This window comes from Anthonomus grandis, chromosome 15, assembly GCF_022605725.1.
Source record: "Anthonomus grandis grandis chromosome 15, icAntGran1.3, whole genome shotgun sequence".
In the NCBI taxonomy this organism is placed as follows: domain Eukaryota; kingdom Metazoa; phylum Arthropoda; class Insecta; order Coleoptera; family Curculionidae; genus Anthonomus; species Anthonomus grandis.
This window is the reverse complement of record NC_065560.1, coordinates 4,865,350-4,888,497: the sequence shown is the minus strand read 5'-3', so window position 1 is coordinate 4,888,497 and position 23,148 is coordinate 4,865,350. Positions and strand designations below refer to the sequence as shown.

At 32.9% G+C, this 23,148-nt stretch overlaps 3 protein-coding genes across 3 annotated transcripts; 2 read left to right on the top strand and 1 right to left on the bottom strand.

Annotated features, from left to right (window-relative positions):
* Positions 1 to 957: 957 nt before the first annotated feature.
* On the bottom strand, positions 958 to 17,423 carry LOC126745293 (ubiquitin carboxyl-terminal hydrolase 16). The gene is made up of 6 exons (XM_050453065.1): positions 16,670 to 17,423; positions 14,673 to 14,964; positions 13,946 to 14,616; positions 11,896 to 12,194; positions 7,107 to 7,296; positions 958 to 2,257 (listed from the first exon to the last, which is right to left on the bottom strand). The coding sequence occupies exons 1-6, from the start codon at positions 17,159 to 17,161 to the stop codon at positions 1,589 to 1,591; spliced, it is 2,613 nt and encodes an 870-aa protein (XP_050309022.1). The 5' UTR covers positions 17,162 to 17,423; the 3' UTR covers positions 958 to 1,588.
* LOC126745295 (uncharacterized) lies at positions 4,131 to 6,364 on the top strand. Its single transcript, XM_050453068.1, has 2 exons — positions 4,131 to 4,414; positions 4,475 to 6,364. The coding sequence occupies exons 1-2, from the start codon at positions 4,246 to 4,248 to the stop codon at positions 5,377 to 5,379; spliced, it is 1,074 nt and encodes a 357-aa protein (XP_050309025.1). The 5' UTR covers positions 4,131 to 4,245; the 3' UTR covers positions 5,380 to 6,364.
* Positions 17,424 to 17,749: 326 nt separating the features above from the next.
* Positions 17,750 to 22,561, top strand: LOC126745297 (uncharacterized). The gene is made up of 2 exons (XM_050453070.1): positions 17,750 to 17,901; positions 22,192 to 22,561. Exons 1-2 carry the CDS (start codon positions 17,888 to 17,890, stop codon positions 22,475 to 22,477), a joined length of 300 nt encoding a protein of 99 aa, XP_050309027.1. The 5' UTR covers positions 17,750 to 17,887; the 3' UTR covers positions 22,478 to 22,561.
* Positions 22,562 to 23,148: the final 587 nt, after the last annotated feature.

The following is a 23,148-nucleotide window of genomic DNA, read 5'->3' as shown; positions in this document are numbered from 1 at the left end:
TACCTGGAGTAATCCGGATATTTCTACACTTCATAGAACCGTATCAAGTGATTTAACTACTATCAAATCATGGTGCGACTCCAATCTCCTTTGTCTCAACATTTCCAAAACTAAAATGTTGTCCTATAAAAATACCTTGCAATCTTTTGTATTTGGTAACGCAACAATTGACGAAATTGATTCTGTAAAGTTTTTAGGGCCAACTGTTGACAACTCGTTAAAATGGGACACACATATTGACTCTTTATGAAGAAAATTAAGAACCGCTTGTTTTGCGTTAAGATCAATTTCTAAGGAGCTTAGCGTGTCTACTTCTAGAACAGTTTATTTTGCCCATTTTGAATCGCACCTTCGATACGCCCTTCCATTCTGGGGTACATGTAGTGCAACTCAATTTGACCGTATTTTTGGACTACAAAAGAGAGCTTTACGTTATACACAGAGACTTAAATACAGAAGTCATTGCCAGCATTTATTTAAAAAATTTCAAATATTAACTCTTCCATCTTTATTCATATTTAAGTCCGTTTGTCTAATACGCAAACACGGTTCAGCATCTGATGGCCTTCCCATAGTTATCCACTTAGAAACACGGAACATGATCTATACCTGCCTACCCCTCATTCAGAATTGGTCAAAAGTTCCATATTATATAATGCAAAAAAAATGCACAATCATCTGCCATTGGAAATTAAATCCATTTTGTTTTGTTTGTATTTTTGTGTCTTTTTTGTTTTACAGCTTTGTCTACAAATTGTAACAATTTCTTGACAATAAAGCATTGATGATTTTTGATTGATGATTTTTACTTGATGATTTTTACTTAATCTTACTGTATTTTTAGATCCTTTTCAATGTGTTGTTGATCAATCATTTATAATTTATTTTGCTTTTGACCTCTATTGTTTTGCTGACAAAAAGGATTACGGCAAATAATAGATTAGATACCCACAACAGTTTAAAATTACCATTATATTTATAAATAGAGCTTAATAAATTAAACACAGTAAAAATTGTTAATAAAAAGTAATAATTTTTTTTCAATATAAATTACAGGATTGCGATACAATTTTAATAAGTTCCGCTAGAGTAAGTAATAATTGCCCTTTTGGAATTTGGTGCCAGAAAAACATGTTGAATGCCGGATGTAATTCATCTAATAGGTTTATATAGTATCCCCGATGCATATTTGAAGCTTTTCACTTCCTAAGCACCAAATTTCAAAAAAGTCTCACAATAAGTGTTCGGTGGCAAAATTTATGTTTAATTTACAAACGTTCAATTCAAGAAGGTCTTAAGAAAAGCCTCAAAATTATTTTCTGAACTTTAATTAGGCAGTGTCTTAATTTGTTAACATCTTAAGAAAATCTATTAACTAGTACGGTATATACGCCACATAAATACTCTTAGGATGGGGAGTGTTGAGGAATAATTGCCAAATTAAAAATAAGGTATTTAGAACGATATTATAACCACAGTAGTTTCTAATAACCTTAATCAGAACGTTTATTTAAAATCGAAAATAATTTCAAGAGTTTTCCCAAACTTATTTTATACCCTATCAAATTAATAGAGAACCTCAAGTGGTTTACGTCAATCTTTCATAAAACAACAAGTACGCTTGAGCGTTAAGCACCTTCGATTCGGGTACTTCAGATACATACGAGTCGCTGATGTAGTACCATTTCCCTTGGGGTGCCTCGACCTCACCTAACTCTTGAATTTTCTCTTTTTGGTTCTTCGGTAAAAATTGCCATCTATAGCTGTTCTCCTCAAGGGGTTTCCTTACTTTCACGTAAGCCACGTAATGGCCCCCATGTATCGATCCGCTGTGCTCCACGATACCGTAAAGCGAATAGAGCACTTTGGTTTGACCGTGTTGAATCGTCGGTAAGTTCTGAGAACGTTTCGAACAAAACGGGCCCAGGTCCAATTCGGTTGAGAATTTGACGAATTTCGACATTTTAGCGGAACGAAACCGACACACTTGGAACCTCTTGAGGTGTAAAATTAACACCGCAGGCGGATTGTAGATGAGCAGTTGTTTGGAGGCGTCCGTGTAAATGGTTTTTTTGTTGCCGCTTCGTTTCGTGCACAAGTCGCAGCCGACTTTGTTGCTACCCATTAATAGTTCGCACTCGGTGAACTGGTTTAGGCAGGACTCGACCGAGCATTCGCCTTCTTCGCATTGGTATCGCGGTGCTAAGGTACCGTTGTACGTTGAATCGTTTTCAATGTAGTCCTCGTCTTGGTCCATCTAAAAATGTTTGAAGTGAAGCATTTTTCGTATACAGGGTGTCAATTTGAAAACTTTCAATGCGAATAACTTTGAACGCAAAAAAGTTAGGAAAACTAAGTTTGGTTTAAAGGTTATATGGGTAAAGGGAAGAAGTAGCATATTTAGGTCAAGGGGTGGGCAACCAAGACCTTTAATTTGAGATATCACAACCCTCTTGTGATTCTCAAATTAACGCCTTTTTGAGTAGTATTCATTTGATTTTTTTTTAATTCACTACATGGTCAAAAAAAGTAATATTGAAAATAAATACGCTAGCTTTAATAAAGGAAACATTTTTATGGTTAAATGGTATTCTAAGATATTTGGTGCTCAAATTGCAAAACGGTCCTTGTTTTCTAGAATCGGCAAAAAACTTTCTCTACATTCATTATATTATTTAAATTTATATGCACCATCGAAAGAGTGCACATAGGAGTTCGCCTCTAATAATTATAAAAACAGTAATGAGCTTGGAAACGACAATTCGATAATTTTTTTGTAAAAAAGAGCAGGCTCCAACTTAAATTTAGCAATTTATTTCAGTTCTCTAGCATTTATAGTTACTTCACAATCAATTTTCAAAGTTCGAATAAATACGCCATGTTTAATTTTTTCCTTGTACCAGCGCGGCCGGGATGATACGTCACAGGCGCCCAAGTGGACGCGACGACCGACGCTAGCATGTCGACCGCGCACGCTGCTTTGTTAATATTATTATGCATGTTTTTGCTGTTGTTTGTGTTTTTCAAAATGTCTGCTCCACATACCTGCTATAAATATTGTATTGTATTTTAATAAGTTCATATGTACATATGTTCTATGTCGAAAAACGCCTTAGGCAAGGAAAATGGTTGGACCGGTATTACCCTATATTTACAATGTTAACGAAGTGAGCCGAATTTTTCTCGCATTATAGTGACACGCTTACTTGTTTTTGAGTGTATTTTAAGAGATTCTTGTTTTTTTTTGGTTAAATCTATACTTTTTGGATATTACATCAAAGTGGGATGTTCAGTGTTTTGATTTAAATTTCGTAGGAAAAATAATTGCCAAACGACATTTTTGCAGATTTGGTGGCAAGCAGCTCGTTTCAGGTGTCATTTACCTTGTCTAAGAAAAATGCTTAGTTTTTGAAAAACAGGGTGTCAAAGTAAAAGTTTATTTTTAATTATTTTTAAATAGAATTTATAGTTTTAAAATATTAACGTTTATATAATGGATAAGTTGTCTGACTGACCACGAACAAATCCTTGCTCCATTGTAATTAGTCAACAAGCAAAATACGTCAATAATAAAAGTTAAAAGTCACCAAACAAAACCACCCTGTCAAAATAACGCCTGGGTACTAGGCTGTGGCTGGCTGGCTAGCGAGCGCTCTATAATACACCGTCGCGTTGCGTCGGCGTCTATGACGTAGCGCGTAATTGGGACGGAATCTCGGGAGGTATAAAAAACCCCAGACTAGCAGCCTTATAACTTTGCAAATACTTACCCTAACAACTTGAAATAAACGTTATTGTTCTTATAAACTTATGTTGTATTTATTTTTAGGAAAATATATATATATTTTTTTAAATTTTCCAAGCCCATTGTTTACAAAACGGTTTTCATCTTTTTTACCAATAAACGAGATATTTCTTGTTAAGGCCCTTTGTATTATAAATAGATGTGCTGGCGGAGCACCACAGCACGTTGGTATCGTCAACAAACAACGTCAACTATATTCTTTTATCCCTTAAGTACTAACGTTACGTCTGGGAGACGGGAGCGTAAGTTCAGTTGGGCGTAATTAGGCACCGCCTTAAATTTTAAATTCAATATCCTATATACTTTTTGGTACGCGTTCGCTCGATCAGTCGACGTAAGGAAATCGGTGAAGTGCGTTGTATTTGCCCTCTTATCTGCGTCGAAAACTCGAAACCCGTCTGGGAGACGTCACCTTAGTAGTTGCGTAATTTATTTATTCGATGGATCCAAAACCGAGTTGTTCGAAATCAGTGTCAGTAGCCGACGCAAATTATGAGGACCAATTACTTAAGTGGTATAATGAAACAGATAGCGAGTGTAGCGACTTAGAGCAAGATTGTGATGAGGACTTTGTTTTAGAGAGTGATCACGAAACTGATTCTGAAGAGGGTAAGTCCTGATTTTTATTAGACAAAGAAAACTATATCTATTTTTTATCACTTTACTTAGATGGGTCAGAGTCGGAAGAAAAAACGATGGAGACGCAAGATATGGAAATTACTGAAACAGAAGATAGTGAAGATGAAGAAATAACTAAAACTGTGCGTCAAAAAGTAAGCAAAAGTTTTTATGGCAAAAACAGATTCAAATGGGCAAAGGAACCTTTAGTTTCGAGAAGCCGTACGCAAAAGCATAATATTATAATACAACTACCCGGTATACGTCCGAAGGCTATAACTGGAACCTCTTGCTGTATGGAAATGCTATTTACCGACCACATCCTTGAAATAATAATTCAATGGACGAATAATAAAATAGAAAAACTTCGATTAAAATACAAAAACCAAAATTCTCCGACGCTGAAAAATATCGATAAAATCGAACTAAGTGCATTCTTAGGACTTCTTGCCTTTACAGCCATATTTAAATCAAATCATGAGAATATAGATACTATCTTTAAAACAAATGGTACAGGAAGAGAAATAATTCGTTGCATAATGTCAAAAGAAAGATTTGCATTTTTGCTATTGGCGCTAAGATTTGATAATACAGATGATAGGGCGTTTAGAAAAGTAACAGATCCTGCTGCTCCGATTAGTCAAATCTTCCAGTTATTTGTTGAAAATTGTCAGGCTTCTTATTCTATAGGATCATCGGGATGCATTGATGAGATGCTTGTTGGGTTTCGTGGGCGCTGTAAATTTAAGATGTATATTCCTAATAAGCCAACAAAATATGGACTGAAAATTATGTGCCTTACAGATGCACGAAATAATTTTTTTTTAATGGTTATATTTACAAAGGTAAAAATACGGATGGTGAAGGACTATCACAAGAAGAACAAAAATAAAAAAAACCAACACAGTCAGTATTACGACTTGCTCAGCCGCTGTTCCACTCTAATAGAAATGTAACTTTCGATAATTGGTTCACTTCTATCGAGCTGGTACAACTGCTAAGAAACCGAGGTTTAACGTGTGTGGGAACCATTAAGAAGAACAAGCGAGAAATACCAGCCTAACCAAAAGCGAGAAGCTGGCTCTGCTCTCTATGGGTTTACAAAAGACCTAACTCTAGTCTCACATGTTCCCAAAAAAAACAAAGCTGTTATTCTGGTCTCTTCAATGCATCATTCACAATGTGAAGATCCAATAAATAAAAAACCAGAAATAATATCATATTATAACTCTACTAAAGGTGGAGTTGATGCATTAGATGAAAAGTGCTCTAAATTTTCATGCAGTCGTCGTACGCGTAGGTGGCCTTTGGCTATATTTTTCCGAGTTTTTGATATTAGTACAGTTAATGCCTATATAATGCACCAATCATTTAAAGATAATCAAACAATAAAGATAGCAGAATTTATCGAAAAACTTGCATTCCAATTAGTAACTCCACATCTCGTCCTAAGAGCAAAAAATCCACGTGTAACTAAAAGAATAAGATCAAGTATTTGTGATATCTTAGGCTTAAAAGATCCCGAAATTCCATTAGAGAATAAAATTGAACGTTTGGCCAAAAGAAAAACTTGTTATACATGTCCTTCGAAAGGCAAACAGCCTATGTTTGTTATAGCTGTCAAAATCCGATATGTTTAGAATGTAGCAAAAAAATGTGTACTGAATGTGTTCAGAAAATGTAATAAAATTACTTGTATTTTTCCTAATATTAGCATATAAATTTTGCTGTTAGAAATAATTTATGTTTATTTACGTTTTGTTTAATAGAAAAGCATTTAATTTTAAGACTTTAATATGTTTACAATTAAGTTTCGTTCAGTTTACCTAAAAATTATTTATTATGTAGAATATTTGTTTATTTTGTTCAATTTTTGTGAAAAACAATTACTTTAATATTCGTTTCACATTATTACAAATAAAAAGAGTCCTTAGTAACGATTTATAAGCATTTTATTTAAAAAAAATAAATATTTGGTTACAATGTGATGATATTTCTAACAACGTCTGAGAGATGTCAGGTTAGCATTCACGTTACAAAAATCGTACGTTAGTGGTTAAGGGTTATGTTCATCATCAATTTTGTAAATGAAGAACAGCAATGGTCCAAGAATTTTGGTTCCTATGGAACAGTTGGTGATCGGACAACTAACTTTTAAACCAGATTTAGTGCAGAACCTCTAACGCTATAAACTAGAAGCTTCCGCAACAATATTCTGTGACTTACTCCGTTAAAAGCCGTGGGTAAGTCACAGCATTGTCATCATCTGATCATAGAATTAGAGGCACTTCTGCCTCACAGAAAACTCTTTAAAGCCCAGCTCCTTTATACTTAGAAATTAATTTTGCCAACTTTAAGCAAGGAGGAAATAAGCCCAATTAAAATCAGCAAGGCAAAGAGCATTAGTTGCATTTATAGGTATATTTTCCAGTAAACAAAACGAAATTCCATCATAACTACTTGACTTTATAGTTATATTATCTTGAGGATTGGTGCAGGAGCGGAACCATTAAAAGCAATAATGGAAAAAAGGAATCCATGTAATACAGATTCTATTTCTAGACATAATTTCGTTAAAAATTTACTGTGCTATTCAGGGTGACTGAATTTAGATAATTTTTATTATATCTGACACCAAATCATTTGATATTAAACAAATGAAAGTTTCCATTGCAAAACTTACCATTTCACTGTTGGTCGTTTCCATTGCACATGCGCCCTCTATCAACTGATCCGGTTCAAACACGGAATTAACTTTACTAGAATCTCCATCGTTCAATAGACTAAGCTTCTCCAAATCTACTTTTAGATCGATGTTTTTGTTGTTGTTATTCTCCACAAATGCGAGCCTTGACATTGGACGCGGAAAAGTGCTGAAATATACATCAATTAAAAAATATACAGATATGATCATTCTAACTTCGCCTATAGAAATTATATATCGCGAAAGGTCTGGCAATTTTGTGACAACATACTCGAAGCAGGGACCCCGCCGAAGTCCGAAACTTTTTAGTATTCTTAAAGCGTTCAAGTGGGGATGCACTGCTCTCGGGCAAATTTAAAAAAAAAATTGTTTCGTTTGAGTCTTAACTAAATATTGGACAGGAAATAAAAAAAATAATTCAAAATAAAGCAAAAAATTAAGTTCATTTGATAATATTAAATTAAAATTATCTTATGTCAGATTCAAAAAGGCCACCCTGTTTAGCAGTGCAGTACGTCAATCGACCATAAAACGACCTTCTTGTGTTCGACAACATTTGAATGCAGATACTATCAAATGCTTGCCTAATTTTAACACAAAGCTCTTCTAAATTAGTAGCCCGTTCATTTTCGTGCCTATAAATTTGTTCTTTTAGGTATCCCCAAAGAAAAAAATGATTGGGGGCTAAATCGGGGCTTTTGGCGGATCATTTAATAGTACCGTTTCCACTGATTGTTCGATCAGGGAAAGACGTTTCGAGAAATTGACGTACCACTAATGCGTTATGAGCGGGACAACCATCCTGTTGAAACCAAACTTGTTCTAAATTGATATTGAGCCCTCGAATAGCAGGAAGAACTTCATTTCTCAAAAGTTTAAGGTATTTGTTGGCATTAAGGTTTCCATCGATAAAAAAAGAGCCTATAATTGAATCACCTAAAATGCCAGCCCATACATTAACCTCTTGAGAGTATTGTGTACGTGTAGTAAGCATACACGTAAGCATACCATTACGTGCTTATTTTCCCTCGAATAACCCACTGTAATGGACGGATTATGTTTACCATTTATTTTACAAAATGATACTAATAAACATTTCGTCCCGATTTGCCCTTTCCAATACTTCATGGCAAAATTCCATCCGTCTCTCATATAGTCTTGTGGGAAAATTTCTTGAGTTTTTTGCACTTGTACTTGTTTCTTTTTAAAATTCTTCTAACCCTTAAAGGCTCAATACCCGTTTCTTTGGCACTGGTTGTACTATTGCAAGGAAAGCTCATTTCAGCAACAGCACAAACATTAACCTCTCGAAGCTCCCTTTCTTCGTTTAGCGGTCTAACAACAGGTGGTTGCTCATTTGCGTAGCATTTCCTGCAATTTTGCAAGCACCCAAAGCAGAGAAAAACAAACCACCGAGAAGAGACAAAGCCGGGACCGATTTTTCTTGCGCATGTGCGAGCTTATTTGGTATACCTGTCTTATTGCCGGTCCCCTGCCAGCCGTCGGTTAGTCCGGTAATATTCGACGCTTAGTTTAGTCTAGTCAAGTGTTGCCTGAATTTTTCTCTGTCTTTATTTTTTGGGTGTGTTGTCATTGTGCTTTTTATTTTATTAAAAACTTTTATAATATGCCTTATACCTGTGCTTTTCGTGGATGTCATTTAAAGACAGGATGTGGAAAACTATTAATTATGAACACCCTTGTGCACATTTTCCAAAAACCTTTATCTTAAAATTATTTATGAGGTTGAAAATATTTTACATCATTAAATATAATAATAGGGTCTTAAAAACAAAAAAGATAAAAATGTTCGAAAACTAAAAATTTTGCGGAATGTATAAATGTACCTAGGTTTAATTTAATTATTGCCAATGTATTTTTGTGTTTCATTATACAATGGGCCAATATTATTTTCTCAAAAAATAAGTTTGTTTAGAAGATTTTTTGTTTTCCATTATTTATCCTAAATGGTAATTTTTATAGTTGGCACTATACCGAATGACACAGGAAAAAGAGAACACGCAATAACTTTTTTATTTTTCAAGATAAACAAATGAAATTTGGTATGTCAATAGAATGGTTATAAAAGCATATTTTGACGTATTCAATTGTTTTTGATCACTTCCGGTTGAACCGAAAATGACACGAACTTTCTTATTTTAAATGGCACCCAGTTTGTTTTTTCATACATTTGTTTATCTTGAAAAATAAAAAAGTTGTTGCGTGTTCCCTTTTTCCTGTGTCACCCGGTATAGTTTAGGTATACTTATAACTTAACTATACCAAGAGTAAAATAATGTAATAGTTTTGATTTCAAATTCCCAATAAAATTTTTAATCTATTAATTGTCGTATTTCTCTCCGTGTACGGAACTATTAAATTGCCAAAACGATTTTTCTCCGTTACTTAATATGTAGCGCCAGTCATTTAAGCCCGCTCAAGGGCACCAAAATTGGACCACAGAAAATCAACGGTAAATGCGGGTTTTGTCGCTTCTCGGTGGTTTGTTTTTCTATGCCCAAAGGTCTCAAACCTATGGACAATTGCAAAAATTGTGCTGCGTACGGGAATGGGCCGATTTTCGAACGTGAATGCAATTCTGCCTGATATTTCATCGACAGAACTGCCGGCATAATACCACTTAATAATTTGCTTTTTTCCTCAAGAGAACACATTTTAACAAGGAAATAGCGAGCGGTTTTAAATGTAATCTTTGCTGATTAAGCAAGAAGCTAGGAATAAAAATAACGTTAAACGTTTAAAATGCAATCTCATATTGGCGGTGCAGTGTGGTGAGGATAAGATCTGTCTCGTTTTTCGATGAACGAGCGGAGAGCCGTGCGGCAGAAATATCAGTCTTGCCAAACGTATTAATTTAGAAACGACATGTATTGAGCCCTCTGTCTGTCTCATGCGGACTCCATATGTCCCCTCTCGCTTACGCTTATACACTATTTCCTATAGGCGAGGTTTGAATGATTATATCTGTATATATATAACAAGTGTATCACATATAAAAGGCGTTTCAACTAACTCCTTATTATTATGGCATAAATTGAATTAATATTAAATAAAGAAATCTTAAGGTACCAGATAATCAGGCGGCCGGCCAGTTCTCGCTACACACGTTCGGTTGGGGGACAGGTCGTGGCCTGTCTTTCGTCGCATATTGTTAAAAACTCAACGTGTGTAGTGTTTTGTGGACGTTATTTGCCGGCCGGCCTGATTTTACTCTAGACTAAAATCTTTCCCTGTTTATAAAGTAATGGCTAACAATCCAGACTTTACAAAGGAGTTTATTGAAATGTACCGTGCCCATAAATGTTTATGGAAAGTGAAAGATGCTAGTATATACTAATAGAGCATTTAGAAATAAGGCATACGAGGAGTTATTGCAACTTTACAAAACAGTGGATCAACATGCTACAGTCGATTCTGTAAAAAATAAAATAAACAATATGAGAAGTGCTTTTCGAAAAGAGCTGAAGAAAGTGAAGCCATCGAAAAGAAGCGGTTCTTCTCCAGATGATTTGTATAAGCCAGTGTTGTGGTATTATGACAGTCTTTTATTTACTGTTAAGCACGAAGAGTGTGGAACAACTATTTCTTCAGACAGTGATGTAGAACAAGAAGAAATGCATAACGATGAAGAAATTAATGAAAATGCGGTAAGTTGATACTAATTCACTTTCACTATATTTATGTTTTCTTTATAATCACATAATACAAAGCCACGTTGTTTAATTATAATAAATAGTTATAAACAGTAATACACAATTACCAATTCGGTACCGATAACTACAAAAAATTTTTTTGAGGGTTTATGGTTTCAATATATTTTCGTTCAATGCAAATGCATCATCAGCTACAAATACAAAATTTAAATTTTCCGTTGTATTTTGGTTATCCGGCAAGTTTAATGATTTATTCAATAGTTTGTCATGAAAATCGGTGCACTCGAAGACATCACCATCCGATACTCTACCATTGCAACCAACGTTTACATAAACAAATTTATAGTTAGCATTTACAAGGGCCATCAGAACAATACTAAAATATTCCTTATAGTTGAAATAGTAAGACCCACTGTTTCTGGGTTTAACTATACGAATTGCACGTCTCTGGAATAATTTTTCCTAACGCTTGGGGCAAAATAATTGCAGTAAATTTTAGATCTTCCATGCTGCGGCCTGTTGCTAAATATCTTAAGAGTCACTAACAATCTTTCTTCAGCGCTGATTGCTTGTCGCATTATTGTGTCTTTTTTTGTGATATACGGCTTAACCAAATTTAATAAGTGTCCATTCTAAGGTAATTTTTTAAATCACTGTCGCTTGTTTGCCGCAGTTCTCGTATAAGTTCCAAATGTGATAAGGAACTACGTTTTTTCAACAACTCCTTCACCGTTCTTGTGACAATATATATAATGACAATAGCTGCAGCGTATTCTTGTGACATGTCGTCGATCATTAACTGAATGTGTGTACTGAATTTGAACCAAACGTCCGGCAAATATCGCATCGGATAGAAAACTGTCGACAGAAACCCTAGCAACAAACTGTACGTGTGTAGAAAGCCGGAAATAATAGCCGGACCGTCCAAGGACTGCCGACCGCCTGAACGTGAATAGGTACCTTTATAGTTCCAGGCCAATAATCACTTACAGTTTCAATGAAACGTCGACAATGTCATTGTTACCTCAAATTTTTGCTAATTATTATTATTGTTTTCCTAATTTATTAAGAACTGGTAGATTTTAACACTTTACCTGGTTCCATCTCCAAACTCCTCATCGGGACTATTAGTACTGGTACCAAACAAGGGACTACCCATGTCGACATTAGCCTCACTGGAAGCGGGACTATTGGGCCCCACATTGCCGCCCGTTACCGCACTAGGACTGGGGATACCGCTATCATCTACGTTTATTTCGGTCGGAGAGTTAATGCGGTTCGAGTCTGAACTACCGTTATCTACTTTGTCGGAGTTGTAGCCAGATTCGGTGCCTTTTCGCGTGAAATCTTCGCCGGGTGCCGGAAGGGCTATCACGTTTGGTGGACAAGAGTCCTGAAAAATTAATTTTATTAAAAAACTTGACTTGAAACACACAATCTACTAAAATGCTTTGAAAAATCACCGAATAGTTTAATTAAAATATTAAATATTGACGGACTTTAAGTGCACAGAAAAAATAGTCAAAAATCCCCTTTGAATGCCCTAGTCAAAAATGCTGCAGTATATACAAGAGCCATAAAAAAGTAGTTTGAGATCCATCGATAGTCGGAATTGCCTCGATGACATTTAATTTACCTCTGTATTAAAAACGTTTTAAGCGATTCAAATGAATTTTTTAGGTTTCAAATGATAGGTAGTGAGGCAACTTTTTGAGGAATTCCAAGTAATTTGATTTATCCAGGGACGGACTTGCAGCACATGCACGTTAATTTTTTTATTAAAAAAAAAACAAGTACACCACTGTTTAGGTTTTATATGATAGGTGATGAGGCAACATTTTTTGAGGAATTGCAGGTGATTTGACCTGCCCAGAGACGGAGTTGCAGCACATGTGTTAATTTTTTTATAAAGAAAAGGTATATGTCACTGTTTAAGGCCGTAGATGACAGGACAAGTTCTAGGATTCATAGGATATAATTTTTTTTTTAATATGAAAAAATTCTAAAGTTAGATTACACTTATCAAGGGTTTGTTTAACCTTAGAGAAAAAAAGAACCAGTAGGATCTTTGTTTATATTAACAAAGTCGTCAGAACCCAAAAAATCTAATACTTTATCTATGTAATCATCTTCTCAGCTTTTGAAAGTACAATGTACAATATTATATCAATAATATCATTCTTGAAAAGGTTAATGCCATGAAGGGGTTTATCTGAAAAACTCATTGGCCTTTCATTTTCACTTTGATGATATTATTACGGTAAGAATTTTAATAATGTGTTTGCACTGTTCACCTTTCTTAGGTCTATGCTGCAGTTTCGAAATATTTTTTGGTACAACCAAATACATGTTAAGAGAATTAGTAAGATTTAAAATAAGTATCTGAAATTTTCTAATTAGATTCTAGAAATCAGAAATAAATTATATTATGATTGGGTGATTACATAACTCATTCAGAGAGGCTTAATCTATTTGGTTTTAACTGCCCATATTGCTAGCAGGTTTTTCTTTTAATATATACCTAGTTTGATAAGCCTGTGTCTGCTGGTGTAGTTAGTGTTAAGTGGTGTGTCTTTTACTTTTTATTTTCATTTGACTTAGCTCTAACTATTTTAATTTTAAACTTTTTTTAATTCTAATTAAACATAATCTTAATTCTAGTATTATTCTTAAATCGACGACCTTATATTACTTATGTAATCGAAAGAGCAATAAATGAATTTCAATTTGAAAAATCTTAGTAATGAGTTGAAAATGTCTTATCTTGGCTTAAATATATTAACTGACAGAAGGAAATATTATGATATGTGTTTTGGATAAAAGATTTTCAAATAATTGTATTAAAAACCCCGCGTGTCTGCCTACTTTTAAAATTCATGTACCACCATCAATTCCTCTTGCACCTTCTATACTGTAGGAAATCTTATTTACTTCATTTCCCAGTCAATTGAATCTGGTCCACCTTTTAAAAGTAGTCTGCAGAGCTTGATTATTATAATTATGTCAGTGAATAAATTTAAATTAGCAGATAAGAAAATTGAACTTTCCTAGATTTAAACTTATTAATATTGTAATTTTGAGATCTAAGCCCAACACTATAAAATAAATTTTTCGTTAATAAATAAATATTTGTGTTTTTCCTACCTCTACATTGTCCTCAACGTCTGCATCGGACTCTTCATTATCAGACTTCTTTTCCATAGAAATATCATTACTGCTATTATCTAATTTGTTAACCACTTTAGCGTGGTTTATCAGTTTACTTTTGTTTCTTTTCCTTTCCGCCCTCTTTTCCTTCTTAATTTGATGCTTCGACGGCTTGTTATCTTCGCTATCTTCGGCTTTCCTCCTTAAAATTGGGGCGACTTGTTTGTCACAAATCGGCAAACTTAAATCTAGGAATTTTTCCTCCCTGTGGGACATGTGATCGCAAATTTGGCACTGAAGGGTACTAACGAGAGCTCCCCTGAAAACTTGTTCTGTGGCCAGTAACATTTCCGAAACCTGTTGACCGTAAAATTTGACTACTTGTTTTTTCTCTTCCTCAACGGTTGCCGGGTCGATTTTTTTTGATCCCACCAATTTTTCTAAAATGACCGCCTTGAATCTCCGTTGGTCTTCCTCTCTCACTGCCTCTAATAAGTGCCGTAAAAGTTCATGAGAATCGTGCTGGTCACCACCACCGAATTGTGGCATTCTACATGTTAATTTTTGAAGCAGATTTCTAGGAATGTAAACTTCAGGTCTACCACTTTGAAGCTCATGTAAAGTTTCCGCTAGAGTTTGAGTTAATGGGCGCCACCTTTCTGTTTCACCTATAAAAGACATCACATAATTTTTTTGGGAAGAACCTTATTTGAATCATTATTACCTTCTAAAGCAGGTAATGAAATTTCTTCCTCCTTATCCTTGAGTTTCAAAGAACCACCAGGCAAAGAGAAATGCTGTCCAGATTCCGCAGTTTCGTCCAGTAATTTTACCAAATAGGGAGTTTGTCCTAAGCATTGCATAACTGAATTGAAAAAACATGTATTTCCTAAATTGGCCAAGCCTCTTGCCCTCGGCAGGTCTGTTGTTGACGGGATGATTGTTTTAGGTAATGCACCTGTACTACTGGTATTAGTAATAAGAGTTTCTGGCAGTGTAGAAATTACCGATTGGAACTAAAAAATGTAAATCTTAATGTTTCATATTCTTTGAAGGCTGACTTAAATACAGTATGTCTCTAGTCCTATGGATCGAACCTTTGTGGTGACACTTAAATCACAAAAAAGTTTGTTTTTACTCTCAATTTAATCTATCAAGCTAAAACGCCCAATTTATTTGATTGTTCAATAAATTCTTTTACTGAATAAAATGGATGCTGCATAAGAAATTGTTTTATTCTTTGCATAAATCCTCTATACGCACCTCTAACTTTTTTTACCCACCAGGTAATGGATTATATATTATTAGGACTAGTGGAATTGTCTTGGGACTGCAAGGATTTGACTAGTTTGTGTCTCTCTATTACACATATTTATATCAATGTTTTCTTTTAACATATCATAGATATATAAAAAGAGTATGCTGTCATTATGACTAGTTTTCTGAATAATATGATACACTACAAATGGTCCTAATTGTTCTCTTTCGAAAGACAATTATCATCTGCATTGTTTCTATGTAGCTGTCTGAAACATCAAATATTATTTGCAAAGTATATTGTAGCAAACCTTTGGAATCCCCAGACTTATCTCATTTTATATTTTATTTATTTGTTTACTGAACATTGCCTAACAGGAAATTCCTAATAATTTATGCTTGACAGATCAAGAAGTAATTATACAAAGTAGATAAACTTTAAAAAAAAAATAATTATATACTTTAGGCATCTTACATTATTAAAAAGATTAGGGTAAGAATAAGATGCAGTAGAAAACTAAAAAAACTGACAATTTACACCAGTTCCTGAACTCTAAACTTGAGCTAAATGAACTTCAAATTACAAATAGTTTTCCTCAGTCTTTGACCAACACCTCTACAACCTTTGCTAATCAAGTTATTAATTTCCAATGGTTATAGTTAAAGTGCCTTGTAGACTGTTGGTCTAATCAAGTTAAATCACCTACAGAATTTAAAAAATGGAAACTGCTTCTTCAGCGGCTCCACTGGATGCTATTAAAGCTTGAATTGATCAAGAGGAGGCATATAAAGAACCTCTAACCTAGTGCATAAAAACTTACCAGTCTATAAAAATTGAAATGAACCAGAATCATCTGAAATCCCGAACTCACAATCCCAGAGAGAAAAGTGTTTATATAGAAAGAGATTTGATGGCTATAAGGTCCATGATTAATGGAGAAATTTTGTTTTAAAATATAGCTATAATGCCATTAAACAGGTCAATATCACTATTGCTATGTAAAATATTAAACCATGAGCAAGCGCAATATAAAGGTGCATTTCTTGCTAAGTTAGTAGATATTTTCTCAATAAAATTTAGAGCCTAAACTATTTTTATCAAAAATGAAACATTACTTGATTACTGGTGCTTTTTACATTTGTGTATACCTAGAAAGTTGTACGACAGATATTTTGAAATTTCTGTGAAATTTTTACACTGAATGTTGGTAATTCATCTAAAATAAATGTGATATTGGTTCTAAGCTTTTATAAGAAAAAAATTGTATGCAATTTTAAATTGTATATTTGTTTTTAGTTAGGTATGTATGTTATTTGTTTCCATCCTATACATATATTATCTAGAATGCTACTTTGTAATTATGTATTTTAACAATTTCTGTTTTGTAACTGTTTTTCAAGTTTACACTGAAGTGATGTAAGACAACAATCCTAAAAGATATTTTCTAAATAAAAAGTTCTTACCTTATTAATTACTGTATTTGTATTAGCAACCTGCTTCATTCGATTCGACTCAGAATGTTTTTTTAAATACTCGACGGCTTCCAGCAATTTTTTTTTGCAAGAAATATTAATCTCATTATCACAGCCGTAGCACCATATACTCCAAATGGTCGTATTTACACACATAGCATGACAATCGGAACGTGGAGTTTCATAGTGGTGGAGAGCATGCATGTTCTTACTTCTCCCGCAACTTTGGTTACCACACTTCAAGCATAGCCAGAGGGATAAGTCGACCTCAAATTCCGACTCATCTATCTCTGGATCGGCTGGGACCTTTTTGCACTCCTCACATTCAGTTAGAAAGCCAGATTTTAGTAAGGTTTTTTTTAGGCGAGGTAAATCTACAGCCTTGTTGATGTGACTGCATTCCGCGTTGTTCTGGTTTTCATCTCCGGATTCTGAGGACTCGTCACCGTTCGTGGGGTCCCTTTGGTGCCTTTTTTTACTCATTTTTTTATATAAAGGAACAATAGAGTTGCCACAATGGAAAAGGCAATGCACGTTTCTCTTTCAAATATCCTTCAGGAAATTACAACTGGTGGTGTATAGGTTAATCACACAAATAAAAGGAAGTACGTATTCTTTACTATAGAACAATACTATTGAGAGACTATATGGAATTGAGCAAGAGTTCTTCTATTTTTCTTTTAAATTAAAATTAGCCTTTTTCGATGAATAGGGAAATCGTGAATAGATGTCAAAAATCAACATGGCAAGAAATGTCACCAATGTCAAATTTATACCAGTTTTTAGGGAACAATTAGAGAAGCCGGCAACGCCGATAAAACATGTTCCCATTGACGTCTGGCCTTTAGAATGTAGCAACAAGGGGTAGTTTTTTTTTGAAAAAAAATATTAACCTACATTTAATATAACTTAGATAAATATATAATTATGTTAACTACCCAAGAAATATTAAAAGTTATTTTGTTATACAATTAATTTTTGACAGTAACCACTTTTTATAACTGTCACAATCAGCCGTTATTTTCGATATTTGACATTGACGTTTGACCATCGGTCATCCTTAACTGTCAGTACAATCTGTCAGTTCAGTCAGTAGTGTGAATGTTGTGACTTCTTAAAATTTTACAGAAAAAAGAAAAAAAAACAGCAAATTCATTTTGAAAAACAAACATATCCTAGTCGTTGATTGTTCAAAGGAACAATTGTAAAATGACTCAAAACAGGTAAGTTTGCATACTTAGTCATCCCCTCTGTTAATTTCATTTTTGTTTAACAAAAAAATTGTAGGAAACTACACCCACCTCAGGCATACAATGACATTTAAAGGCAGTTGCAGGCCTTAGAGATATTAACTCCAAGTGCCCTAATAACGTTTTTTTATTAATCAGCTAATAAATACGCTAAATAAGTATACACAACAATAATTCTGACATATCAAATGACAAGGCCGATAAGAAATATGCACATTAATTCGATTGTTAGGATCACCTTAATAAGAGAGGCTACTGAGAATCTTAAAAATCCCTGTTTAGAATTGTATCTTGCTGCTCAGACTGTCTTATTTAATAACTGTGTTCAAGTTAGGATTTTTCCTATTCATTTAAAAAACTTCAAAGTCATGTCTCGATATAAAACTAGTTTATTGAATAATTGTTGAAATTTCAAACCTGTAAGTATAAATTGCAGGTGTTATATGATAATATTTATTTGAAATAGCTACATTACAAAAAAATTATCTCAGAGCAAACAGGAGTACTGGAATCCATAATGTGCAATAAAATCTGTCACCAGGAGGGTAACACCTGAATTTTAAACCTGTTATTGACAGTAAACTAAAGACAAATAGTTTAAAGTGTAAAAGGCTTGACACCGAAGAAAACCTACCCTCCATCCAAACTTAACTTATACTATTACATGCTATGATGATAATCAATTTCTGACATTATTTAAAGACACAATTTGGGAAGATATAATAAGTATAAGGTGTTTTGGATAAACATCTAGTTTAGCAAAATTTTCCGAAAATCACACATTAGCATTTTAGCTTAGCATTTTAAGGAGAACAACTTAGGAAGCTAAAATATTTTACTATATCAAATCAAATTGATGACCTAAAGTATTCAACATAACATTCCTAGGCAACCTATGTGTGTTCTTTAATATTTAAAAAAAGATTTTCATTAGAATATTCAGCCAAGATACAGCAACAAACCAGTAAATATTTTATTATATACAAACACAAGCCAAGAAATCACTTATACATACACAGGAATAGAAAGGAAAAGTTATAATTCAAATTCAAAAAGATACCTACTAAAACTATCTATAGTATACATTTTAAAAATAAAATGTAGGCAGTAACATACACACCAGGGTTTGAGTCCATGTCTGAAACATGTCAGGAATTATTCAATTCAAATTCAAAATGACCTTTAAAACATCATTTTGCAGTACATTTAAAACCTGCATTCTACTTTCTTAGGTACCGCCCCATGCTATCATGCAGTGTGTTATTAGAGATTTTACTAAGGACTTACACATAAAAATACAAAGTTTAGTACTTAAAATTTTTCTTAGTATGTAAAACTTTTGGATTAAAAGTCTAATTCTTCCAGCAAGATAATTAATGTGTTTGGCCCATTTGAGCTGTTGATCAATTTATGACTCCTAATTATTAGTTATAGTTTTCCTTACTTCAAAGGTCTCTTAATTAATAATATCAAATAAATATATAAAATAATTAAAGGTGGTTCAAATAAAAAGCAAAATAATAATAAAAATCTTGAACTGAATGCAACTGATAAACATAATGTACATATTATAACTCCCAAAAGGTTCTCAAAATCCCTAATTCTCCTATATTATATGCGACAATGAAAGCAGAAAAATTATACCAATTTAATAGCCATTTAGACATGTGACAACAAATTAGTATATATATAATTAATTAATCAGATATATTAGTGATCAATTACACAGTAAAAAATTCCGTGTTAATTTTTACACCAATTCTGGTCCAGAAAAGTCCACCACTTCTGCGTGTATATTTTACACGTATATTGGTAATTTATACGAAAAACACCGTGTATAAAATTTACACCAAGTTGTGTTACTTATAATACACTATATACACCTGGTAATGTATAATATACACCCTTGTATAATATACATCCGTGTAGATTTTATTTATATTAATCACACTTGATCATGTTAAATTTATACTAAGCCATGTTAGAGCATACACCATATGGTGTAAAATTATTTTTAAAGTTTAGGATATTACAGTTATGTGTAAACTGAAAATAAAAAACTGTCAATCAATGCTTTATTATCATAAAATTTAAAATTTTGTTGACAAAGCTATTATTTAAATAAATCATACAAACAAAATATACACAAAGACAAAACAAAAAATACAAATATATAAAAATAAAAAATACAACAAAACATACAAAAAACTTAACAATTTTATAAATTGTTTAGGTCACATTTCCTTAAAATCTATAAAATATATATACATTCACTTGTATACAAAGTCGGCTTAGAGTTATATTTAATATTTTATTATATTAAGAAACAAAAGCAAAACAAAAAACATAGAAGGTACATATATCAAAATTATTGTATTTGTCTAAACAAAATAAAAGCAAAACAACCAAAGAGTATATATAGGTATATCCTTACATATCGAAAATAGGTATATAGTAAATTTTTATATATAAAAACAAAAATGTCATTTTAACAAAATAATAAAAAAATTCAATTAAACAACAGCTTGAGTGGTTAATTCATGTTGAATACATATATGTAAATAGCCAACTTAGCCTACGTACCTTGGTACTAAATATAACATGGAATTTTCAGTCAAATCAACAGTAATATTAAAAACTTCTTTATATTTTAAATGTTTTTGTTGAATAATATCACATTTATCAGTTTCTGATAAGGCAAAGGCATGTCTTTTCTCACCAAATCGAACAGTTTTATATTTAACTGTAATGAAGAATATCTCACCATCAATTGTAAGAACATCTAAAATTTTATGAAATATAGGAAAAGTTTTAATCATATAAAGTAACTTTTTTTATACAAGTACCCAAAATCCACCCATTTGTAAATATGTAAAGGAGTATTTTCGGGAATGTCAATATTTTCCCGAATATCATCCCAGTAAGCATATGAGCTGCAATTATTTATTTCACTTAAAGGACCGAAAATTGCTTCTATTTCTATCCACTTGGTAAATAAGGAGAGATAATCCTCTTCAAGGATGCTTCCACTTTTGTCTGTGAAGGTTACAGAGGCTTCTGCTCCAATTTTAAATTTTTCTTTGGCTATATATAAAAAAAAGAAACTGGGGGTAAGAAAACAGAAATAAACAGGAAAAAAACAGATTTTTAACTTGTCTGGACAGGTTTTGACTTGTCTAGACAGGTTCAGACTTGCCTAAATAGGTTTTATCTTCTCTCGATTAATGCACTCAAACAATTGGCGACAAAATTACGATTTTCTTAGCATTTGGCTAGAATAAATCGGTTTAGTATGGCAACATTAGACGCCTAGGCCTGTTGCATGTATAAATTTTTAGAAAAATCACAGCATCAATATAATATTGCAATAGGTGCATGCGTATGAATAAAAATGAAATATGTTGATGCTACTGCTACAATTTTAAGCATTTGATTCGAAATATCTGCTTCATCAGACACCTTGCATGGGTGTTTTAATCTTTAACTTCCATTTTTGGAAAACGTTTTAATACGTTATACTAATGCATATTATTACTTACCCTTATTGACAATATCCTGGTATGAATCTTCTCCATAAAAATTTCACGTAGCCGTGTAAATTAACACAGAGATGATCAAAAAAAATATTTGACACTTAATACTTAAATATTATAATTTTTTACCAAATCAGTGTTGGTTAAAAAGTACGTCGTTTACGAAAAACGGAGTAATTTTTTTTTAAAGACAGATTTTCCTCTAAACTTTAAGACCAAAACTCATGTCCAGTGACTTAGATCTTATAAGGAACCTTTCAGGATCTGTGCCTGGAAGGATCTTTTTGGCAGCCTATTATAGGTGCTTCGCTTCTCTATGTTCTTACTATTATCTGTAATTTGCATAAGTAGATTAATTAGATTTGACCCAAAGAACCCAACAGATTTAAGTACATAACAAATTCTCCTTGAACTATTAAATAAAACAAACTTCTTAGATTGGCCTTTGAAGGAATCCTACATTATTCAAAAGCGAGAATAAAAAAATCTCTTCCCTCTACATATTTCCAAAAAACACTTTCCGAGCATTGACATTGTTAAGGAAGTTTTTTGCTATGGATTTATGAACAATAAGATCTATTATTTTTATAAAAACTAATCACCAGTATGATATTTGAAATAGCTAATTTATTACTCTATACTTCCATCATTTTGTAACATGTAACTCCTTCTTGTATAAAATGGTTTTGATCATTTAATGACCCAAATAAAAATATGTTTTTCCTTTCAGGAAACGCTGCAGAAGCTTTCAAGACGAGACTGAATTTATGCCCCTTTCGAAACGAATCAACAACCTTCACATCAACAACATGATGACGGAGTCGGGGTGTGCTGAATGGAGCCAAAATAGGATATCTGACTCGCCAACCGGTTCAGAACAAAGCTCAGAATATAACTACAGCTCTCAGTACTCTCCCGATTTAAACGAATCTCAGAACCCACATTACTTTAACATAAATAAGTTGTTGTACGAGATGTACTTGGAACGGATGAATCGAGGATGTCATCAGATTTAAAGTTAATGGTTTTTACATATTATATTATGGACTGAAGTTTATTTCTTTATTATGAACATTTAATAGATTTTTATTTGCTTGCGATGTTGGTTTTTGATGTGTGAACAGCAATTTTGACTGCCTTTTTTTTGGTATGAATGAAGCTTGATTTGGAAGATACAGTATTAACATAATACATATATTATTTATATAATTTTACATGCGAATATTGAATAACTTACCTTCTAATAGTAAAAAAACTGCTTGATTTTCAATTATACTTGTAAATATTGTGTTTATTAATTACTTGCATAGAAACAACTTTTAAAAATTTCTGGGTAGCCATTTTTATAATTTTTTTAGTTGTTTTTATTAGATATTCTTAGTGAATGAATAAGTACAAAATCCAGAAAGTCCTTTAGCATTAGTTTTATGATTAGGAAGTGTCAAAAATGCATTTAATTAATTGTTACTAATTAGTTTGTATTAGTATCATATGTCCACTCCTGATATATAATAATAACTAATAAAATTGTGTGAAATATTCAAATGGTTCTTCTACTTTGTTTTTTTTTGTGAAGTTTCTTCAATTCTGTGGAACGGCTAAGTTTGAAACTTACAGGAAGTAAAAAAAAATTGATTTATTGTTACTTACCTTTATCAGCCTCAATCTAATCACTTGTGATTGGTTT

Coding starts and splice junctions, on each gene's coding strand:
- LOC126745295 (XM_050453068.1), top strand. CDS start 4,246: ATGGATCCAAAACCGAGTTGTTCGAAATCAGTGTCAGTAGCCGACGCA. Junction 4,415..4,474: donor CGAAACTGATTCTGAAGAGG/GTAAGTCCTGAT, acceptor CACTTTACTTAG/ATGGGTCAGAGTCGGAAGAA.
- LOC126745293 (XM_050453065.1), bottom strand. CDS start 17,161: ATGAGTAAAAAAAGGCACCAAAGGGACCCCACGAACGGTGACGAGTCC. Junction 7,297..11,895: donor GAGTTTGGAGATGGAACCAG/GTAAAGTGTTAA, acceptor TGTATATTTCAG/CACTTTTCCGCGTCCAATGT. Junction 2,258..7,106: donor AAACGACCAACAGTGAAATG/GTAAGTTTTGCA, acceptor AAACATTTTTAG/ATGGACCAAGACGAGGACTA.